Raw genomic sequence first — 23,984 nt, 5'->3', positions numbered from 1 at the left:
ACGAAACAAAAATCGCTCCTAATCACAAACCAGTGTCGTAAAACCATTCCGAACAAAAGGTATCGATTCAAAAGCATCGATAGATATATAAATTATCGATACGACGGGCGATGAGTTCATCAACATTTAAGATATAGATTCATGTGAGGATTGCTACCTGCTACCTTTATTAGTCGATGGACAAAAGAATGCAAAACGTGTTAAATCGTACTGATGAATATCGGTACCTAATTCGATTAGGACGAACGAGTTGATTTTTATGCGAGCGGTCGTTTATCTATACGAATGGTTTAGGGATGAGGCTAATGATGTCGATATTCTTTTTGCCGATTATTTTTTGTTTTGGATTTTGTTTGTAGTTTTAGAAGGCTTATGAAAATTGTACTTATCTAGTTTCTTGTGTTCTTTTAAGGTTGTAATTGGTTTTATTTAAGGTGAAAGGTTTGAAAATTTTTGAAGCTAAGATTTCAGTTTTGTTGCAGTATCTAATTGTGTTTGAATAGAAATGTTCAATTAGTATTTCTTATAACTTAAATAACTGGTTTCAAAACTTAATTTCACCTTATCAAATAGATTCATTCTAATTTGTATAAGTCAATCATAATTTGGTAACGAATTTTAGTGAGACGGCAATTACGTTTCTCACGTAATTGCCGTCTCGGAAGGTTATCTGGAACATTAATTCCCCGCCTACACAATATCGATAGTAGCGCAACACTACGGCCCGACCATTCGTCGTCAACATGCATTCATTTCGGATTCATTAGCGTAAATTAAGTGGTATTTGTCAAAATTTTGGGTGCACACAAAATATTTATAAAATATACCAGCCTAAGGCTTTTATAATACACCTCAATAACTTATCCGCGATTGTGCACACACCTTTTTTGGTCGGATTAACCAAAAAAATGTATACTCCTAAATTGTTTATTGCATATAGCAACGTATAAAATATAAAATACGCGTGGATATTAAAAGTCAATGCTTGTTTTTACGACTTTGTTGGGTATCGACAGCCATTTTGCTAATGTAAAATACATTAATTAGATTCTTTATTGCTGGGCATGATAGCTTAATTTGGTACTTTTGTTTCTCATAAAAGTTCATCTTTTTTTAGCAAAAATGGGATCAGCGTTATCTTATTAATTGAAACCTCGAGCTTCTAAATCCAGGATTAAAATCCATTTTGAAGATAACGATGGAACGTCATCAATACTAAATTAATTATTAAAAAAGTAAAACAAAGATGGCTGTCGCGTGGGCGGTGGGTCTGGGTCGGGTGTCGAGGAGGGTGGGAGGGGGTGTACGGTCAACAAATTAGGTTAAAAGCCTATAAATTGATGCGAACAGCGATGGGTGGCGCGGGCGCAGCCTACAGAGTTGAATTAGTCCCGGATTTTTTATCACTTGGTGACATGAAAAAATAACACGTACAGGTTGATGTGGTGCAGCGTTTTAATTACTGTGTATTGGTAAATTGGCGGCGATTACTCGAATTTAATTAATATCTTGCGCGTATTAAAACAGTCGGTTTGCTGATCAATAAATAATAATGTAATAAATTGATCGTATTGAATTTTTATTGGATATAAATGAATAATTTACTGTACTTAATTATAGAGCAGTTAATACTTGGCTTGAATATACTACTAGAGTAATTATTTTATTATTACCTAACTTTTTGTACCCACTATAACTTTTAGTACTTAAAGGGTGGGTATTGCAAATAATACCTGTATAATGTAACATCCACTGAATGTCTAGCCTCATATTATAAGTATTGAGTATTTTATAATAGCATCAAAGGATGAATCTATTTTTTACTAAACCTATAAACAAATCTGTGACTCTTAAAATTATAAAACCTATTGGCGCATTGACTTACCGAGCATCGGGTAGCGGGTTCGATTGCCGCACTCTTTATGTGATCCACAAATTGTTATTTCAAGTCTGAGTGTCATGTGTATGTGAAATTGTAAACGCACACGACACAGGAGAACATCCTGTGGAACTGCGTGTATTTTAAATAAAACATTAAAATAAAAAAAACTTATTTTTTATTGTATTTCTACAAACCAACTCTGTGTCCATTTAGAAACTCGAAAATAACAAACAGCTCTATCGAAAATCCATTTCCAAATCAGCCTGTATATACCAGCAGTGGTCTCAAGAAAAAAAATAATAATCGTTAATTGGTTCCTTTCATTAGTAACTCGATGGTTGTTGCATTCCAACGTACACTCCTTTTTTATGTGTCAAAACTTTATCAATGAAAGAAGGTTTTCATTTTTATTTTAAACTAGCTGTTGCCCGCGACTTCGTCCGCGTAGAATAATGATTTCTGTCAGAATTTTGGTTGGTTATTATTTTTTTTTTCTAAAATATGATATGTTAGTTCTAAAATAAAAGTACGTTACGACTACTTTACTTCTTGGTACTTTAGCTACCTGCCAATAAAATTCCTGTCAAAATCGGTTTAGCTATTTCAGAGATTAGCCGGAACAAACAGATAGACAGACATAGTGACAGACAGATAGACAAAAATTGGATAAGTATTATTTTAGTATATTGTAAATACGCATGTAGTAAAAAGCGGTTACATCAATATTACAAACAGACACTCCAATTTTATTTATTAGTGTAGATTTCTTTATCAGCTGTCTTGTGACCGCGGACCGTTTAAAAAATGTTTCACTTAATACGGGTACCGTTAATTTATTGAAAATCTCTTGTTAATGAGTCCTATTGGGCACTTTTGTAGTGCATTTGAGTCGGAGGGTAAGTTCATTTAAGTAGGTTGAAAATGTTTGGCGCCTATGGGATACACCTATTGGTTTAATGATATCTTCTGATCTACGATATGAAACCATCAAAATTACTAAAATTTTCACAATTTACTAAAACTTTAAATGAATGAAGTGAACAAAACAAATCTTAGGTAAAACGAAAACTAAACAAAACTAAGCACTTGCATCAGGTTAAAAGCTCCGTCGAGCATTACAGGCACAGTATTTTAAGATAAGCAACTTTTATATACAATAACAAGAAAGCCAATCAAAACAACGTACACCATAAAACGGCAGCAACGATATCAAATCGTAAATACCGCGACACCTTATCTCGCTAGAGCCGACGCCGAACCCAGTCCGATTCCCACTCAAACAAAATAGCCTAATTAAGTTATAAACAAAGCCACAAACACGGACTCCGAATCCCAACTCCAAAGGACTATACGGGCTAATCTCATGCGACCATTAACTGTCGACAGCTCCCAGCGAGGAGTCCCAGAGGCTCGTAAAGATTACCACACGATAACCTGACTACTGGACCCTTAAGACCTCACACATGCCCCAAGAACCCGACATAAATACTCAAGAATGACTTCATATCGACAAAAAAAAGGCAGCGATAAATTTGGCGCCCTCTAACACGTAAATGTTCTTAATTATAGTGTAATATCCGGGCTGCATTTCGTATCTAATCTCAACTCTTATGCGCATACGATCCGGGCGGCTGTCGTTAGTTTTATCGATATCGATTATTGGCTTAAGCGCAGCACTTACGCGATCATAAACCGACTTATTTATAAAAAATGTTTTGCTTTATTTTGTGTGAAAGAAGTCATTTCGAAAATTGTAGTTATTAATGCATATGCAATATAGAAATGAAACAAAAGGTTTGTAGTTCTAAAAGCCATGACACTATAAAAAAGGTTCGTGAACCCTATCCGTCACAAAGGACGAACCTGAATAAGGCTATAAGAATTTAACTTTCAAAAGCCTATAAACTAAAACTCTCCATTTTATTAGAAGCCCTAACGTGTCTGACAAACGATAGCAGATCTCCAAATAAAGCTCGACTAAATATTTATAAGTGGTCGATACAGCGGATGTCAGCCTGTTGCCTCGTGGTGGAATAAACAATAGTCTCACCGAGCTATTTGAAAGTCAAACATCGGCTCGCGACCAGTAATCGACGTCTCAAGCACGAAATTGTCGGTAGACTCAACCCCATCACTACTGACCAAGGAACTCACAAGAATCGAGCCTTTTGACATTCCACCCTCTCTTTCTGGCCTCAACGAGCAGCAATAAGGCTGTCTCTCTCATAACTTAATGCTGAGCACCACTTTATTTTTTCTCTGGCAACGTCGACCTGTCCGTCACAGTGACAGGCCGCACTTGTCACCATCGCCCCTTGCCAAATTAAACGAAATACCCAACTACTACATAGGCGCTGGAAACTCCGGCGATAACTTACTTTTTTCAAAACTTTACCTTTAAGGAATTATAATACCGTTTCCGAGATAACTTTGTGTTAAAGTGTTCTTTCGCTCGATTTTAATGAGGGGAAAATGAGGGAAGTCGTTTGTTGCGGCGGTATTCAGGTTCGTCGATGTCCACCCGTCAACGTGAGAAATGCGTTTACGGCCCGCTATGACGCGTAACAAGTTGACTGATTGCGAAGTGTCGCCGCCTGCGCCTGCGCTTATTATACGGTACCAACGTCGTGAACGTGCCCTCGCATATCAGCCACCATGCTGAGTGGTGCTCCAATGTGACGCAACGCCGGCTAGAGCAACCACTGTGTTAATTAGGCGTTAACTAGTAAAACAAAAGTTAACTGCACGACGTACACACACGATCTAACAGAGATATTCCACCGGCCCGACCGGCGCGCACATTAACAGAGCTAATTATTCCCATTAAACGGGCACAATCCATTCAAATTAGCCATCGGACGTCGTTGAATAAAGTATTCGCGTTTTGTGTGCGGCTGAATGACGCTCGGCCCCTTCCGGTGGGTGGTTGCTGTCACAACACGCAATGCGCGTCGCGGACGCACCGCACCGCATAATGAGACGCTTACTCGCATTAGCTAAAGAAATTGACAAGTGAACAATAGCGGGCCAAGGGAAAAAACGAACGCGAAAACTGCAGAAAGAGCCGGACAGTGTCGTATCGTATTACCCGACGTAAAATATCTGGGGGAAAGGAATGAGAAACGATCGTTCCATTTAAATACGGGGTACGAGACGGGTGAGTTCGCGTGCGTTCAGTAGCGTGAGAATGCGCTTTATTCGGCGGCGACAGCGCGTCCCTGGCCGGGCCAGCGCGGGACGTCGATAAATCAGGTGCGCGGCCGCAACGGGCGCGCCACGCTCGTATATCGGCCACAGCGGCCACAATGGCCCGCCGGTGACACGCTGACACTGACGCAATTGCTCGCATGCGCCGTCCGCCGTCACGCCGACAGCCGCGGTCGTCACAGCCGCCCGCAACCCCTCGCTGCACCCCCGCCAACCCGTATTTATTGCGCTAAATATTTGAATTAATCAGATGAGATAAAATGGTCGCGTTCGTTTAAACATTCCGATGCGGTCGCGGTGACAACTCGATGTATTGTCTTCGCATTAAGCTGATCCGCGCTTAAACAAGCTATCGGGCTCTTTTTATGCGACGATTTACTTTGTCCGCTCATGTCTCTGTGAATTTATAGAAAGTGAAATCACTGAGAATCTTGGCTAATCAATTTGCTGCATTAATCTGTGCTTTCCATCTTCGTAAGGTACGAAATGGTAATAAAGGTTGTTATGATCGTTTTACGAGCGACCCGCGGTTAGCGCACGTAGGTAGTGAGTATGACATACATGTTTACGACACCAGAGTTTGCCCGACACACGATACTTGACATCTCGCCAAGGAAACATCGTGCCGCGAGATGCATGTTTCACTCGAGTCCGTAAGAAATGGGGATGAAGATATTACGTGAAGGAATTTTGCAAGGAACAGCCCTGCGATACATCATAGTAAATTATTGAGTAAAGCTAGTCAAGCGATTTTATCTGACGTGTGAGCTGATGAGCACAGTCAACACGTCGCCTGATTGAAGGATGGATAGGAACATCGATGCACCAATTTAAATAATCGGTATAGAAAATTTAACTGTAAGACTACCTTTATATTATCAAACGTCTAACAGGATCAAATCCATTGCTTGTCCCAAATCTTAGTTTAAAAAAAGAAACATCCTATATCATAACAAAAAATCAAACGCAATAGCATTCACTTTGCGAAGCAACGTACAATTATACAACGCAAACCATTCGAAAATACATCAGATATAAAATAATCCTCACAAGAAAATAAACTATAAATAAATTATTCACATAGCGTCTGCCGTAATATAATCAGCTGTTTATTAACCCTCGGATGCGAGCAACAAGTGTCCCGATCTCCGCTTGCATCCATCTCAAATCTAAAATTCCTGAACGGGAGTGCGTGAACGGTTAATTTAAAGTGCCCTGTGAGCGAATGCGACTGCGATCTGTATCGGGGAGCGAGTTTAAGTTTATCAGTTTCTAGCGGGAACGTCCGGCCGATTTGTGGGACTGTCCCAGGAATAGGATGCAGCGGGCTAAGGATTGATGAGGGAAAAAGTTTAACTAAATTATATAAAGACGCCTTAAATTCTAGACTGGGAACCTTATTGGATTCTATGGAGTTTAAAGAAAGCATACGCCTTTGATGTTATCTACTGCTATCTAATTACATTCTGTGTGAATAACCATTTTCAGAATGAAATTGAACGTGGTAAGATTCTTTTAATTAAAGCACAAATATGTTTAATTCTTTATTCAAGCCAATATTATGTGAGTCATACTTAGTAGTTATGTTATCACCATACTTGTAGTAACAAGTAAAATATGATGTAAAAACAACTTACAAGTAGATTAAAAAACGTATTGAACTACTAAAACCAAGAAAAAATAACACCCAATGTAAGTTACTATTATCATTAGATACGAAGATTCCACGCTACATCTCATAACTTCCAACCACTCGTTATAAATAAAATTAAAATTGCAAAATTCTCAGCAATTTCACATATGGGCTGAGTCCAAGATCATCTCGAGACGTCTTTCCTCGCGTTATCTGCTCAATTTGACGTTACCCCAAGGCATTCAATGTTCTATATCAACATAATTTATGTTGATATTACCGGTGATTAATGTAGTAATTTGCGATTTATTATATACAGAAGATTATATGTTAGGCTTGTAATTATCCGTTTAAACAAAACGTGGTAAAAACTTGCATTTTTTGTGAGCAACCTAAATGCCAGAGTTCGGATTACAGAATCAGAGCTTCTCTATTAGATTTTTTGTCCAAATCTTTGGTGCCTTGGGATTATAATCTGTCCTGTAAAAGGATGGAATAAAACTATAAATGCTTACGATACATTTTTTATTTGTCTTGTAGGAAGACGAGGCTCGTCATTATTCATCGTCCTCGTCGCTATCCCCGATTAATTTACTCAAGTTGAAGGAGTCTGCGTCCATATGAACATACAAAGAAGCATACACCATAATTGCGAATGTTACGTAATGCACTGCCATAGGATAGTCCATTACCACGTAATGAATGCATTGCACATTGCAACGTAATTATTTCTCATGTTATTGAAATTTTGTCAGTGAAGATATCAACCATATCAACCATCATATCGCGTTGACAGCCCTGACAGCCATTAGTGATCTATGGCCACTAACTAGCAAAAAGGTCTGATATTGCTGCTAAAACAAGTTCCTAGTCATATTAATTACACATTTCCTTCTAGAACTGGTTCTGTACTCGTGTTTACAGTAGTCCAGCGCTCGCACAAAGTTGATTCCTAATTATCCAGGAGCAGAAACTCATTGCAGCATTATCATGAGCGACTGCGACGCACGTGCGACTGATTGACTCGATGTGAATGGCGGAACGACTTCCAAGTATTTTGAAGTTGCAAAAACAGTCGAGATATTGAAGCCATACAACCTTCAAGTGTGAATCAATTTGATTCCATCGGTTTTATTGATCGATCGACAATTTCACTGAATTATTCAATGGACACAAATACCGACATTCCGCGATCGCTCGTGGCAGACCAGACAAAAACACACGTCGCGAGGCCCCCGAATATAATCGGCGGTGGACGTCGTGGGAGTGGTTCGGCGCTGAACATATTTCGAAGCCAGAGACGCCTGAAAAAGTTAGCGTTTGGTGATGAGAATGTCATGTCCCCCGTTCCCAACGACATATTTGCGAGTCGGGCCCGCGTTTTGTGATAATTACAGCGCATAACGCGGGCGGTGCGCGCGGAATGCGCGGCTCTGAGCTCACCGCCACGGATTTATAATGACGAGCGAGTGTCGCGACCGCGCTGCCCTATCGACAGCGCAGCGCGCGGCAGAAAAACCGTGGCGTCCACGGCATCCGCGCGGGGCGGACCAGTTCCCATGCGCACCGGCAGCCTCCCCGCGCGCCGCACCAGAGTGACGCACCTTTTTTATCCGCTGCTAAACGACTAGCGAAATATCTGGAAATTGACATTCCTCTCATAATTCCAGAGGACGCATCCTTGGTCCGTCGAAATTTAATCAAGAATGCCTATGAAAATCGAGCGTCGACAGGGAGTGACGGGGCGTAATTACGTTCGAATTCTGCATCGAATGGGTGTGCACTCTCGCTTTTTTGTCGCACGTCAATTATATAAATTGTTGGTGCAATAAATTTCACTGTATCTCTGGGGACGGGTGGCGGGACGGGAATGCGGCGACGATACGGCTCGTCCCGTCGTCCCGCACTGGGCCCAATTAGCATGGGATCGATAGGCGCGGCTGATGCCGATCTCCTGTCAACTGCACCGCATTGCGCAAGCACCGCGGTTATCTAATCTGAACTTAATGAATGCCACAATACTATCGCCAAACTGAAACCTAGCGGAGAAATCAGGTAAACGTGCGTCGTCGTTGTTAGCCCCAGAACGAAGCATAGGTGCAGTGAACATTTACGATTAGTAGAAGTTTCTTACTTTGATCTTCGTAGTATGTAAGCTTTGTTCACCTTTGAACATTATCTGCATATACTTACTTATTTCACTTACCCTTAGCAAGTTTAAGTTCACACCCTATAAGTAAATGTTGTATTTTTAAAAATTATAGGAATTAAATGAAGAATATTTTCCATCCTTCCTATTACAAGAATTGCCATCCTAACACAAAGCGAGACTCATTCGGACAAATCTTCAACACAGGCACCATAATTAAGTATTCATAGTAAATCATCTCATCAAACTGATTGCGAAATGACAATAATGCAGCATAATAGGCTATAGAAACTGGTGCTTTGTCCGCTAATGGCTAATAGCCTTTAGCCTGTATAGCCGAAGCCGTTTGCAATTATCATGGCTGCGTACCGTGAAGCGGCAACAATCGGAACTAGATTATTAACATACTGTTGTGATTGATGCAATTATAAATAAGATAGAAGTTAGATTCGTTATATTTGATTAATTTATGTTAAAGTCAGCCTTCTCCTTGTGAAAGGAGGCTTTGGTGAGCAGTGACGACGTGTAGGCTGATGATGTATATGTACATATAATATGTTAAAGTCATAAAGATTAAAATAATCTTGATATGACTTTAACATAAAATGAAATTGAATATTACAGTAGTTTTGAAAGTACAACAAAATATTTAAAGATAAAAGTGTCTATCTATCTGTTGCTTTTTGTGAAGAATTGTAGATTTCTACGGAAAAGAATAAGCAAGATACTCCATTGGAACCCTTATTCAAACAGCAGCAATCAGCTATAATAAACTTTTATAAGACTTTACATATGTTAGGCCAGTCTCTGGTGGTTCATAGGGCACAAGAGGAAGAGAAAGATACTCAATCATATCAATTCTATAACATAATGCAACGTCTTCCAATGTAAAAATAGCAAACTAGAATTCCCCACATGAAATAGACGCAGAGACAGCAGTAAAAATCAAAACAATACTTAAACAGAGAGCATTCAGTATTCTATTCATTGAATTTCATAACGACAAGATTACAAAGTCTATCGAGTAACTCCAATAATGTTATTGTTATAGCACCTAAACAGAAACATTCAGTTGATGCACCAAGAATATGCAATTGGATGTCTGGGGAAGATATTTCCATATTATTCATGCAGTTTGAATATTCATCCAACATAGGTTGACCTGCCATTAATTGTTACAGCTCAGCCTGTTAGCATGAGACACACAGGTGATCAAATTGACAAGCTAGATGTCATGGGATTTTTACCGACTTCAATAAAAATGGAGGTTCTCTGTTTGACCTTCAAGTATGTATGTTTGTAGTTGATTGTCTCACGATAGGCTGAACTAATTTTGATGCGGTATTTTTACACTTAGTTGGGTTACCGGCCTTTTTTATTACATACGCTACGTCTTTCTCCTATATAAATTAGGTTCTTTCATTTTCTATTCTTTAATTGTGTTAAGACTTTTCCTTCAAGTAAGTTGGTAAGCAAACTCCTCTGAACAGTTTTCCATTGTATCCCAACCATGTTTTATGGATGGGACCTTCAATTTGTGAAGCTCATCGTGTTTTATTACAAGACCCGTGTGAATATTGATTTTTGGGTCAACAGCTTCACTTTGTATCATTTGTTCGCTTTTATGATGCTGGATTTTATTTCTATACTCTTCGGCCGCGACTAATATGGTCGGTGATAAAATTGTCGGCAAATGACAAAATGACTAGTATTGTTTCGCTATGTACGTGCCGTATTAGTATGCATTGTTTATGTTGATAAAACTAGTCGTTTGTTTGAATTGTTTGTTTACATTACTGAGTAGGGGATAAGTGGTATTGATAATGTCTAATGATTTTCTTTTTTTTTACCTTATCAATAAGTATTATAAATAAATTACTAGCTCTAGCATTAAGTTGGGGTTAATCTTCATCATCATCATCTACCTATAATTTTATTAATATAAGTTCTTTCTCATACTTTCTTCCATATTTAATAATATTTTTTATTTTCCTACAGACACCAGGGAGACGGGCTTCGTGAATGCGATCACAGCCGCTGGCGTCACGTACTCCATTACCAGGGCGTGCACAGCAGGATCTCTGCTAGAGTGCTCTTGTGAAAAGGTAAGATAACACTTAAATTTCGACGAAATTAATACAGTTTCCTTCTCCTAATATGTCCTTATTCGCTTAATAATAAGAGATATACTGTAAATACATACCAAGCAGTTTTCGAGAAGTAGATAGGTAATAAGAATTAGCCTTAACTATTGCTGCGAAAATTTTAACATCTAGTAAAGCAAAGTCTTCACGGGGCATCTAATAGGTCTAATATTTCTAATACATTCTCTTTTTTCTCAGGGAGCACCAAAACCACGCCGTGGGCGCGAATCAGTAACGCTCCCCCCATCCCAAGTGCCAACAGAGAGGTGGCAATGGGGGGGATGCAGCGATAATGTACGCTTCGGGCTCAAGAAGTCCAGAGAATTTATGGATAGTCGCTACAGAAAACGAAGTGATATCAAAACCCTCATCAAACTGCATAACCATAATGCTGGGAGGTTGGTTAGTAATCACTTTATTTTGGAAGTCAAATAGATCACCACATCGATTGACTAATGACTCAGTAGCTAAACTAAACTTTAACTTTACCTTTTATGAAGTCAAGTCTCTATTTCAAGATATTTCAACAAGTTACTTGAGATTTTTTAATGACGTCATAATATTTTGTTATCAGGCTGTCAAGAACAATATGAAAATGGAATGTAAGTGCCACGGACTGTCCGGCTCGTGCACACTAAGGACATGCTGGTGGAGGATGCCCACTTTCAGAGAAGTTGGGGACAGGCTAAGAGACCGATTCGAAGGTGCTGCTAAGGTAAAATAAAAGAAAATAAAAAAAGATTGACAGAAATGTAACAAAGCTTTTGTACCAATTTGAAGACTAATAAAATTTCATCTTTTTACAGGTGATTGCCAGCAATGATGGGGACAGTTTTATGCCAGAAAGTCCAAGTATCAAGAAACCTGGCAAGAAAGACATCATTTACTCTGAAGAGTCGCCAGATTTCTGCTCAGCTAATCTAAAAACTGGTTCTTTAGGCACATTAGGACGTCAGTGTAATATCAGCTCGGCTGGAACCGATAGTTGTGATCAATTATGCTGCAGGAGAGGTTACAAGGAAACCTCTGTCAGAGACACTGAAAATTGCAACTGCCAATTTAAATGGTGTTGCGAAGTAATATGTGAAACATGCTACATTAAACGAAATATACAAACATGCTTATAATGTGATAGACGATACAATAAATGTTTAATATGAAAATCTGAATTATTGTGATTTTATTTCTTTCATTAACTCTGTTACCTCTTTCTCTTCTTTTTTCTCATCGTCTACTATTGGTACGTCTTCTTTTGGTACCAATGGATGAATGTCATCATCACGGTCATCATTGTGATGTTCGTCAGATTCATCAATGCCAAGATATTTATTACATTTCTTCCTAGGTTTAGGCTCGTCTCTTACGTCTAATTGTTTATAGTATTTGGGGCTTTTTTTGAAAAGTTTATCACAATCAGGAATTTCCCTCGACTTTTGCTTGACTATATAATTATAGAGCATTCTGATCTTCTCTAAATCACTTTTAGAAATTTTAGATTGTCCTCCTATATTATCACCGTATTTGCCCTGCCAGGAAATATCACCACTTTAATTTTACTTCATTCATTTTCAGAGACTATTCTATCTGTAGTAGGTTTATGTTAAAATATTACCTGAACTTCAATAGTTGCACGTCCGTTCATGGAATGCCTATGGGTATCAAAATGAGAAGCACTCGCATAGTCGTACGCAACGTCGTGGAACAACCACTCAGTGTTAGTCAATTTTTTGTATAGGTATCTTTTCTCTGGAAAGAAATTATTAAAACTCATGACAGTTGTGTGTGGTTAAAAAGAAAAAAAAAAACAATGATTTTAAATGGAACAGGTACGTCTAATCAAGATTTCTTGTGTTTCTTTTCTGGATTGAGTAAGCTTTAAAACTTGGCCAGATAATGTTGTTGACGATGAGAAATGTAGAATCTAAGTACAACAAACACGGGGCTACGGACTATAAATTAGTCCTCTGAATGCGTATAAATTAATATGTTACCGGGAAGGATGTTTTTTTCAACAACTTTGATATATATATCTCGATCCGGTGCAGTATGCTGGGCTGGGACCCCAACCAGTAATAGTAAGGCATCTGCCAGGTCTCCTCCCATACAATCGTAGCCCAAATGTACTAACTAAAAAGAAAATAAAAAAGAATAAATTTGAATACTGCATCAAAAGTCAACTTCGATTCCATATAAATTATTTTCGGTTTATAAAGGAAAACTGTGCTATTATTTATTCCTCATTACTTTACTGACCTGTACACCTGTATTGGAGAAATTCTGGATTGAATGATCACTACAGCCCAGCTGACCTCGTCGGTTAGCGAAAAACGCCCAGCGAGTCTCACCGTCCTCTGGAGGTGTGGGTAGCTCTTGAAAGCTGAGCGCCGTCTTGCTATTGAGCCAGGACAGTGATGTACGGATCTGATCGCGAAGAACTTTGTCTGCCAAAAAACGTTTATAAAAATAGCAACTATGAATTTTGGCAACAGTATCATGTGGTGGAATAGGTACTTAAATCATTTAATCCAGCTATTTGCATGGGATGGTAGTATAATAAGTAACTTTTGCCTTTATAAAAAAAAATACTAGAACTGTGATGACAGACCATTACTTCACAAGTACTCCAAATACGTCCTACACAACTGACGTCACAAGTCCACCAAATAAAGTTTTCAATTTAAAAATTAAGATCCAATGATCTTAATTTTTGTATAAGTGTAATATTATTACGGTAGAATATTTGAGAAAAGAAGTACCTAGAAGTGTAAAAATTCTCTCGAAGCTTATACTGGATATTAGAGAACCAGAAACCAGTAAGGTTGCTTTAGAAGGTTTCAATACGTGTACATAATTATGTCCTAGTAACTTTTTACTTCATATCAATTCGTTTGGGAGCTGTAACTGCCAATAATTGTCGTTTAAAATTTCAACTATCCTTACCACTAAATGAAACAACGTCGATGTAATAAGGAATGATACCATCAGGCCATAGTTTGAACTTTTTGATTTCTTCTGGTGTCAGGTCAAAACCTGGTTCCTCATTTATTGAATATCGATTTTCATCATCCCCTTCCAGGAGTAGTCGTCTGGTCAAGTCTGAACTTGAAATTGGTTCTTGAAAGTCAGCTCCTCCAGATTTTCTGACAGAATGGTAGTATTGCTGCTCTTTACCAATGGAAGCCAAGGTTTCGATGCCTTCAAGAATTCAGTAATTAGTCGAGAGTTAAACAGTGCTAAGGTGCGTTGGATAATCAATAGTTTGAATCTATATGAATTTAAATGCTTATATTGACTGCCTCGTTGGCCGAGTGGTCACAAGTGCGACTGCCGGGCCAGAGGTGTCGGGTTCGATTACTGGGTTGGGCAAAGTATTACTGGGCTTTATTCGGTTTTTCGAAAATTTCTCAGTAGTAGCACGGAGTCTGGGATTGTGTCCCGTATATGGCAATAGGCTCACCCCCTTTTATATGAGACTGTCAAGTGGTGAAAAGTGGGTGTACATTGTATAGCGGCATAATGTGTGAGCACCTTTGCCTACCCCTTCGGAGATTAAAGGCGTGACGTTGCTGCTGCTGTGGCTGCTTATATTGAAAATATTTGGAAAACCGGTGAACTTAATAATATTTTTCCAGATCTCGGATTTAAACCTGAGACTTTCTGCTCAGTTGTGTCGCTTATGAGTTGACTTATTACGATTTTCAATAAATCGGTTCTAGAAATAGATTTTAATATTAACTTAGACGGACTTACCTCTTGGACGTATCAAGAATATTATAAAGAGTGAAACTGAACATCTGTGTAACAATTGCAAAGTCATTTTTATGAGTTTGGAAACAAAATATTGTTTATTACAATTGATTTTATTATGAAAATCAAATATGGCTTTACGATAAGCATTATTTCTTGATATTTATGATCAATTCTAGAAATTGGTATTTTCTGTTTATTTCCATATTTGTAAGAAAGTATCAAAGACAGGAATCCAATTTATATAACTTAAAATAGACAACTTAGTTTAACAATTCCTGATATTAATGATTTTTTTATAAATTTTTAAACACATGTTAATCGTCGAATTTGAAATAAAAAATTGTATTGTTTACATAGTTTTATGAACTTTTTATCTATTTAGCATTTTGATCGGTATTTTCAATTACAGGTAAAAGCAATGTGAATCTGAAATCCTAATAAAATACTACGATTGTCTAAAGGTGAAACATTAGGTATTTTAACCGTAAGTAATTTCACTTTAGGTTATTTCATTTAGATAATGTTTATACGTACTTTCTTTCTATGTAATACGGAAAGAATGTAATTCACCGGCCATTTCATTTAAATGTATATTTGTAACACACACACACACACGCTAACACTGGTTTATAATACTTTGCCTTGATACAGTTTCCATTTCGTGAAATGTCAGTTAAGAAATACGAGTTCCTCATCTTTATAATAAGGTAGGAGCCTAATTTTTATTAATATGTCCGTCTTGTAGCTTCTTTTTAAATATTAGACACGTATTTTTAAATCGAATATAGTTATCCAGAAGGCGATCGAATTTTTTAAGGAGTTCTGAATTCAGGTTGTAAAATCACCATCGGCATAATCAATGATGGGGAAAACCGAAGACTTGATCAGCATTATCTTACCTTTAGGTCGTTGGTATATAGATAGTACGCACACTGAAGTGGTTTAAGAAAATAGAAAATAAAAGAGGCGAGAGAATACCGCCTTGAGGAACGCCAATTTCCAGTTCCAGTTTGATGAACTCTCATCAACGTGGACTCACTGCTGACGCTCGAAGATATGAAGAAAACTATTCCAACGCATCATCAGTGATCGAAAATAATGAATAGGAAAGGATATCTAGTAGGATGCCGTGGTCGACCTTGTTAAAGGCAATTGAGAAGTCCACCAAAACCAATACTGTGATCTCAGCGGCGTCCATTCATGATTTTACATGGCCATTGACCTTGAGGAGTGTGGTTATAGTATCCTCAGGCTCTCGGGCTATGCTCAGGCCTGAATCCGGATTGCAGAAGACTAATAAGGCAGTTATGGTAAATGAAATTGGAGACACACAGGTCTCGAGAACCGACAAAAAGAGAAGGAAAGGTATAGGATGAATATGGGAAACGAACATACAAATATGCTTATAATGTGTCAGATGGTACAATAAATGTTTAAAATATCTCTATATTTATTATTTATCTATCTTTCATAGCTTGTCATAAAATCACTTCCCCAATTAATGTATCCGTGTTGGATATATATATTTCTTGATAATTTTTCTGTAGTTTTTTTGTTGCCAGTAGATTCTTGGTGGTGTACGTCAGATGGATGAGGTTCGGCAATGCCAAGATATTTATTACTTTTCTTCCTAGGTTTAGGCTCGTCTCTTACGTCTAATTGTTTATAGTATTTCGGGCTTTTTTTGAAAAGTTTATCACAATCTGGAATTTCCCTCGACTTTTTCTTGACTATATAATTGTAGAGCATTCTGATCTTTTCTAAATCGCTTTTTGTCATTTTAGCTTGGCCTCCTATATTGTCACCGTACTTGCCCTGCCGGGAAATATCACCACTTTAATTTTATTTCATTAATTTTTAGAGACTATTCTATCTGTAGTGAGTTAATGTTAAAATATTACCTGATCTTCAATAGTAGCACGTCCGTTCATGGAATGCCTATGGGTATCAAAATGAGAAGCACTCGTATAGTCATACTCAACGTCGTGGAACAACCACTCAGTGTCAGCCAATTTTTTGTATAGGTATCTTTTCTCTGGAAAGAAATTATTAAAACTCATGACAGTTGTGTGTGGTTAAAAAGAAAAAAAAATACAATGATTTTAAATAGTACATGTACGTCTAATCAAGAATTTCGGTTATTATAGTCAAGAAATTTTCACTTCTGGTGTTTTTATTCTGGATTGAGTAAGCTTTAAAACTTGGCCAGATGGTACAACAAACACGGGGCTACGGACTATAAATTAGTCCTCTGAATGCGTATAAATTAATATGTTACCGGGAAGGATGTTTTTTTCAACAACTTTGATATATATATCTCGATCCGGTGCAGTATGCTGGGCTGGGACCCCAACCAGTAATAGTAAGGCATCTGCCAGGTCTCCTCCCATACAATCGTAGCCCAAATGTACTAACTAAAAAGGAAATAAAAAAAAAGAATACCTTTGAATAGGTACTGCATCAACCGTCCACTTTGATTCCATATAAATTGTTTTCGGTTTATAAAGGCCAACTTTGCAATGTCATGCCTTTTTCCCCGAAGGGGTAGGCAGAGGTGCATAATGCCCCGATATAATGTACACCCACTTTTCACCATTTGTGTTATAGGGAATGAACTTATTGCCATACACTGGGCACAATTACAGACTCCGTGCTACTACGACTAAGAAATCTTCGAATAACCGAACTTTACTGACCTGTACACCTGTATTGGAGAAATTCTGGATTGAATGATCACTACAGCCCAGCTGACCTCGTCGGTTAGCGAAAAACACCCAGCGAGTCTCACCGTCCTCTGGAGGTGTGGGTAGCTCTTGAAAGCTGAGCGCCGTCTTGCTATTGAGCCAGGACAGTGATGTACGGATCTGATCGCGAAGAACCTTGTCTGCCAGGAAAAGTTTATGAAAATAGCAACTATGAATTGAGATAACAGTAGAATACTTAAACTGCTGTAATTAATTTTAATGTAGAATTCCAATTAAAGTAGTGTCGCTCCTTACCACTAAATGAAACAACGTCGATGTAATAAGGAATGACGCCATCAGGCCATAGTTTGAACTTTTTGATTTCTCCTGGTGTCAGGTCAAAACCTGGTTCCTCATTTATTGAATATCGGTTTTCATCATCCCCTTTCTGGAGTAGTCGTCTGGTCAAGTCTGAACTTAAAATTGGTTGTTGAAAGTCAGCTCCTCCAGATTGTCTGACAGCATGGTAGTATTGCTGTTGTTTGCCAATAGAAGCCAAGGTTTGGATGCCTTTAAAAATTCAGTAAGTAATCATAACATATCGTCTGAAATTAAATAGTGCTAACGTGCGTTTATATTAATAATTTTTGGAAAAGCGGAAAACGTAATAATACTTTCCCAAATCAGCTCAGTTGTAGACTTACAATCACTCAGTTTTAGAAATATATTTTAATATTAACTTACCTCTTGGACGTATCAAGAATATTATAAAGAGTGAAACTGAACATCTGTGTAACAATTGCAAAGTCATTTTTATGAATTTGGAAACAAAATATTGTTTATTACAATTGTTTTTATTAGGAAAATCAAATATGGCTTTACGATAAGCATTATTTCTTGGTATTTTATGATCAATTCAAGAAATTGGAATTTTCTGTTTATTTACAAATCCAAACTGAGAGAAGGTCTTAAACGCAGGAATCAAATGTATATGTGGTTGAAAAGATTCTACTTTAATTTAAAAATCCCTGCCTTAAATACTATAAAAATAAAAAGAAACCACACAAGGCTTAACTTTTTTTAAAAATTGTCGCAATTTATTTGAAATATAATTTATGTAAATTATAATAGTTTTCTGAACTTCTCATCTATTTGATATTAAAATTTTCAGTATTTTGAATTATAGGTGATACCAATATGAAAGTAAAATCTTAATAAACTACTAAGATTTACTTTGGTGAAAAAAATCATCAGATAAGTTATTTGGCGTTAGGTCTTCAAAAAATATTTTGATACGTACTGTCCCACATAATACAGAAAGAATGTTAGTCACCGATCACTTCATTTAAATGTAGAATTATGACACATGCAGCGTACTACCTAGCGGGTTTACGGGGCTCCGGCTTGACAAGCGGGAGTAGGAAAGGGGTGGTTGTTAGTCAGTAAGAGTCTGACACTCCCTCTCGTCTCACCCAGGGCGGGAGAAAGCATTGGATGATTTACCCCCTCAAAAATAAGAGTTGTGACACATAAAAAGATATTCCATGTGGCGAAATGTCAGTTTTAGTAAATGTAAGATCAGGATATCTAAATTACGCGACAAGTTTTAAGACCACTTTATGGCGGGTTTAGACCATTTTAATTACAGCAACTCAGTTTTTACGGTAATGCGAACTACAAACATGAACAAAATTTCAGCTCAATTGCATTAAAATTTAGTTGCGAGATGATGAGATGCCACTTCAAGTGACAACTATTAGCTTATGTTTCTTCGTCTGAGTGAAGTTTTCGGAGGTTCACCAATGTCCAATCTATAAATACCCAATTTGACAGGTTGCGAAATTGATTTGGACGTGCTGCTAAGGTATAATAAATAAATAAAATAATAGAAGATGAAGAGAAATGCCACAAAGCTATTTCGATCAATAATTTGTAATTTTTATAGGCTAATGCTATAATTGCCAGCTGTGATGGAGATAATTTTATACCAGAAGCCCAAGTGTCAAGAATTCTGGTAAGAAAGCCATAATCTGTTTTGAAGAGATACGGGATTTCTGCTCAGCTAATCTAAAAACTGGTTCATTAGGTAACATAGGATCTCAGTGTAATATTAGCCCAACTAGAACCGATAGTTGTGATTAGGAAATGCAAAGCGAGATTGTTCTCATTCGCAGATTAGACCAGATCTCGCGAGATCAGCTTAAAGAGCAGAATGCACTGTTTTACTTAACTATTGAGCTTATTACGCTCATTTCTCCTATATTGTCAACCAAGATGATAATAAAAGTAATTATGTGGTGTAAATTAAGTCAAAGGGGGTTTCTCCATCCTTTTAAAGATTCTTGAGTTTCATAATCGCTATCCGGCATTCGAATCGATGGTACGTCCTTAATGTTTGGTGCTTTTAGTTCACCAGTTACTTTCAACATTTCTGTTGAAATCTCAAGAGATCCGTTGTCATCATTAGTGTTTTCTTTTGAATTTAGGTCTGATTTATTCTCATCGTCTTCTTTTGGTTCTTTTGGTACCAATGGAAGATTGTCATCATCACGGTCATCATTGTGATGTTCGTCAGATTCATCAATGCCAAGATATTTATTACATTTCTTCCTAGGTTTAGGCTCGTCTCCTACGTCTAATCGTTTATAGTATTTCGGGCTTTTTTTGAAAAGTTTATCACAATCAGGAATTTCCCTCGACTTTTTCTTGACTATATAATTGTAGAGCATTCTGATCTTTTCTAAATCGCTTTTTGTAATTTTAGCTTGGCCTCCTATATTGTCACCGTACTTGCCCTGCCGGGAAATATCACCACTTTAATTTTATTTCATTCATTTTCAGAGACTATTCTATCTAAAGTAGGTTAATGTTAAAATATTACCTGAGCTTCAATAGTAGCACGTCCGTTCATTGAATGCCTATGGGTATCAAAATGAGAAGCACTCGCATAGTCGTACGCAACGTCGTGGAACAACCACTCAGTGTTAGCTAATTTTTTGTATAGGTATCTTTTCTCTGGAAAGAAATTAATTAAACACATGACAGAGCTGTGTGTGGTTAAAAAGAAAAATATACTAATAACTAATCAAGAATTCCGGTTATTATAGTCGAGAAATTTTCGATGATGACGATGAGAAATGAGACTCTAAGTACAACAAACACGGGGCTACGGACTATAAATTAGTCCTCTGAATGCGTATAAATTAATATGTTACCGGGAAGGATGTTTTTTTCAACAACTTTGATATATATATCTCGATCCGGTGCAGTATGCTGAGCTGGGACCCCAACCAGTAATAGTAAGGCATCTGCTAGGTCTCCTCCCATACAATCGTAGCCCAAATGTACTAACTAAAAAGGAAATAAAAAAGAATAAATAAAAAAGAATAAATTTGAATAACGTACTGCATCAACAGTAAACTTTGATTCCATATAAATTATTTTCGGTTTATAAAGGAAAACTGTGCTATTATTTATTCCTCATTACATGTAGCGGTTTACTTTACTGACCTGTACACCTGTATTGGAGAAATTCTGGATTGAATGATCACTACAGCCCAGCTGACCTCGTCGGTTAGCGAAAAACGCCCAGCGAGTCTCACCGTCCTCTGGAGGTGTGGGTAGCTCTTGAAAGCTGAGCGCCGTCTTGCTATTGAGCCAGGACAGTGATGTACGGATCTGATCGCGAAGAACCTTGTCTGCCAGGAAATGTTTATGAAAATAGCAACTATGAATTGAGACAACAGTAGAATACTTAAAACTGTAATTAATTTTAATGTAGAATTCCAATTAAAACAGTGTCGCTCCTTACCACTAAATGAAACAACGTCGATGTAATAAGGAATGATGCCATCAGGCCATAGTTTGAACTTTTTAATTTCTTCTGGTGTCAGGTCAAAACCTGGTTCCTCATTTATTGAATATCGATTTTCATCATCCCCTTCCAGGAGTAAACGTCTGGTCAAGTCTGAACTTAAAATTGGTTGTTGAAAGTCAGCTCCTCCAGATTTTCTGACAGCATGGTAATATTGCTGCTGTTTGCCAATAGAAGCCAAGGTTTGGATGCCTTTAAAAAACAGTAAACAAAATAAATCTTCTGGAAATCAACAATGGTCTGGGTCTCTCTTAAAAAATCTTTAGTCAATACTTTGAATGTGTATCCTGAGACTTCTTGCTTAATTATCTTGCTTGCGACCTTGACTTTATTAAAATTTTCAATCAATAATTTCTTGGCTAACTTACCATTTGGGCATATCAAAAATATTATGAAAAATGAAATTGAACATTTGAGTAACGATTGCAGAAACATACTATGAATATAAAAATAAATCAAATAAGCACTCCGATAAGCATTACCTATTTCTTAATATTTAATGGTCAATCCAATAAATGTTTATTTTCTTTTTTACTATAATTGGTTTATATATTGGTTTTGCTCACATACTAGATGCTGCTTCTATAACTTTACATTATAATTTGAGTATTTACAGTAGCGTGCTGTACAAGAAAGGAAACATGCAAGCCAGGGCTTCAGTGACGAAATCTAAATGAACCTAAGACATACCAAAACCTCTTTCCATTCAATAAGTAAATGAGCATCCTGCTACCGGCACAATGTTAGTGTAGCATAAAGTAACCCAAAAACGCTCGCCAGCGGAGAAATACCATTCACACGACCGAAATACGTTTGCATGAAAAATTATTCACGCTATTTCAGATTCAGCCGCACCGTCTGTATCTCTTATGACAGATTTCTCTGCTCATAAACATAAATTTTCCAGCGGGGCCGATACTCGTGGGAACCCACCTCGGGGCTCTCGCGACCACCAACACTCAACGACTTTTCACTTTCTCAACCCAAAACCAACCGAAATTAAACCCTGAAACGCAGCACTTAGAGTTTAATTTCGGTGCGCTGTCAAATGTAGCTAGAAAATAAAGCTGTTTCAGAAAATTGCACGCTATCAAAACTACAACGGTTGCGTTTGCAATAAAACAAAATGGCGATGGCTGTAGGGTTGGCATTTCTTTTGTGTTGATGAAAGTTCGTTTACAATTACAGCGATTATGTTATTACTCTTTTAGTAGAACTATTATTTGCATGGTAGTTTGGTTGAAAACACTTTGCTGAAAATTACATTCAGGATATAAATGTATAGGGGATCTTTCAAATTCTTAGTCCACTTGTAATGTACGACATGATTTTGTAATAAATCAAAATGTCGGCCAAAGGAATTACTGATACAAATCCCCTCCATTAGTACCGCAGGAATGAGGAACATAGACAGCCCTGCGTGACAGTTGCATAAATAAATGCGCGCGCATAAATTTTAAAATAAGAACATCGTTTATCGAAGACTATCGAGGAGACATCTTTGGTGGTGTATTATGTTGTATATCGAAATTAATGCTTTTAACATGGAGTTACTTTATAATAGGCGCGAGGGAGATGGAAGATGAAATGGAGGAAAGTTAACTTTGACAATTGCGCTCAGTTTTGCCAATTTTATTAACATGCATGGTCGTATAAGGAGTACCCACAATTAGAATTGATTTGGTTGCCGGCAACCTAGTTGCGCAACAAGTTGATACCGTACCAAAAGAAGTGCTGTTGCCTGGTCTCTACCAAATCGTAGGTCGGCTTTTATCATACCCGCGTGAAGAGTAAGGGTGGTGATAAATGATGTATAACTCTCCATACATATAGCTGTATACTTCTTTTCCTATTATGCTACCTCAGGCAAGTTGGCCCTCATTTAATATAATTTTTAACTTGAGAGGAAGTTTCGTCTTATTTAGTAACTGTATCAATATCAATGCCTAGACTTGGGGGAGGGGGGGGAACTGCCGTATATAAAACCTAAAGAGTATGTTTGTTTGAGCGCGCTAATCTCCGGAACTACTAGTCCGATTTAAATGATTCCTTTTTTGTTGGATATTCAATTTATCTAGGAAGGTTATAGGTTATAAAACATCACGCTACGACCAATAGGAGCTGAGCAGAGCGGGTGAAACCACGTGGAAGTAGCTAGTTGTATAATATCGCTGGTATGTTGTGTAATATTTTAAAGGAAGTGATGAAATGAAACATGAAATGTTTTATGGTGCAACATTCAAACTATGTAATGGCAATAAATAAATTATTTCTTTGTGTTTTCATTTTTCTTACTACTTAGTAAGTAGTAAGAAATATGTTATCGATATTTTACCTTATCAAAAGACTTTTTTCATAAGGGAAAAGAGTAAGAGAGGGATTAAAGCATGTGGTGACTGTAGAATAGAATATATTTGCCCTACTCCCTCCTACGTAAAGACTATTCCTTGATGGGTCTTTAACAGTTTGGTGAATTCATGTAATGTATTCTTTGTATAAAAATAAGGGATTTATCTATCTACATAGATAAAAAAAACAATTGCTGTTCGTTAGTCTCACTAAAACTCGAAAACTGCTGGACCGATTTGGTAAATTTTGGTTTTAAATAAATATATATGTTGAAGTTCAGGAAAGGTTTAAATGGTGAGAAAAAATGTTTGA

General features: G+C 37.4%; 3 protein-coding genes across 4 annotated transcripts in view; 1 reads left to right on the top strand and 2 right to left on the bottom strand.

The window, feature by feature from the left end:
• The window catches only part of LOC118273643 (protein Wnt-6), a 40,377-nt gene extending 28,193 nt beyond the window's left edge, over nt 1-12,184 (top strand). The window contains exons 3-6 of the mRNA XM_035590722.2: nt 10,870-10,976; nt 11,214-11,417; nt 11,590-11,730; nt 11,822-12,184. Of these exons, the coding sequence (XP_035446615.2) occupies nt 10,870-10,976; nt 11,214-11,417; nt 11,590-11,730; nt 11,822-12,142 (773 nt within the window). The 3' untranslated portion in view covers nt 12,143-12,184. The remainder of the gene's footprint in view (nt 1-10,869; nt 10,977-11,213; nt 11,418-11,589; nt 11,731-11,821) is intronic.
• Nucleotides 12,179-18,349, bottom strand: LOC126910619 (zinc metalloproteinase nas-6-like). 2 transcript variants are annotated; one of them, XM_050701056.1, is made up of 7 exons: nt 18,194-18,349; nt 17,855-18,019; nt 13,956-14,045; nt 13,269-13,456; nt 13,007-13,142; nt 12,628-12,761; nt 12,179-12,541 (listed from the first exon to the last, which is right to left on the bottom strand). In XM_050701056.1, the coding sequence occupies exons 1-7, from the start codon at nt 18,258-18,260 to the stop codon at nt 12,185-12,187; spliced, it is 1,137 nt and encodes a 378-aa protein (XP_050557013.1). In that variant the 5' UTR covers nt 18,261-18,349; the 3' UTR covers nt 12,179-12,184. The 2 variants fall into 2 exon arrangements, with proteins under 2 accessions (XP_050557013.1, XP_050556957.1); XM_050701000.1 differs by lacking the exons at nt 13,007-13,142; nt 13,269-13,456; nt 13,956-14,045 and adding exons at nt 17,044-17,179; nt 17,462-17,649 and having other exon boundaries at nt 17,765-18,019.
• Nucleotides 18,350-19,361: 1,012 nt separating this feature from the next.
• On the bottom strand, nt 19,362-21,843 carry LOC118273641 (zinc metalloproteinase nas-6-like). The gene is made up of 6 exons (XM_035590714.2): nt 21,692-21,843; nt 21,261-21,515; nt 20,960-21,147; nt 20,665-20,800; nt 20,331-20,464; nt 19,362-20,244 (listed from the first exon to the last, which is right to left on the bottom strand). Exons 1-6 carry the CDS (start codon nt 21,756-21,758, stop codon nt 19,759-19,761), a joined length of 1,266 nt encoding a protein of 421 aa, XP_035446607.2. The 5' UTR covers nt 21,759-21,843; the 3' UTR covers nt 19,362-19,758.
• Nucleotides 21,844-23,984: the final 2,141 nt, after the last annotated feature.

The sequence above is a fragment of the Spodoptera frugiperda genome, chromosome 1 (genome assembly GCF_023101765.2).
Source record: "Spodoptera frugiperda isolate SF20-4 chromosome 1, AGI-APGP_CSIRO_Sfru_2.0, whole genome shotgun sequence".
Taxonomy (NCBI): Eukaryota; Metazoa; Arthropoda; class Insecta; order Lepidoptera; family Noctuidae; genus Spodoptera; species Spodoptera frugiperda.
The sequence above is the reverse complement of the archived record's forward strand: the minus strand, read 5'-3'. Positions and strand labels throughout refer to the sequence as shown.

Excerpts from the sequence above, each read along its gene's own strand:
- LOC118273641 (XM_035590714.2), bottom strand. The coding sequence starts at position 21,758 with ATGTTTCTGCAATCGTTACTCAAATGTTCAATTTCATTTTTCATAATA. Across the intron at positions 21,516-21,691 it reads ATTTTTGATATGCCCAAATG|GCATCCAAACCTTGGCTTCT; the intron begins GTAAGTTAGCCA and ends TGTTTTTTAAAG. Across the intron at positions 21,148-21,260 it reads CGACGTTGTTTCATTTAGTG|ACAAGGTTCTTCGCGATCAG; the intron begins GTAAGGAGCGAC and ends ATTTCCTGGCAG.
- LOC126910619 (XM_050701000.1), bottom strand. The coding sequence starts at position 18,260 with ATGACTTTGCAATTGTTACACAGATGTTCAGTTTCACTCTTTATAATA. Across the intron at positions 17,180-17,461 it reads TCTCCAATACAGGTGTACAG|TTAGTACATTTGGGCTACGA; the intron begins GTCAGTAAAGTT and ends TTTCCTTTTTAG. Across the intron at positions 12,542-12,627 it reads GTGCAACTATTGAAGTTCAG|GGCAAATACGGTGATAATAT; the intron begins GTAATATTTTAA and ends ATTTCCTGGCAG.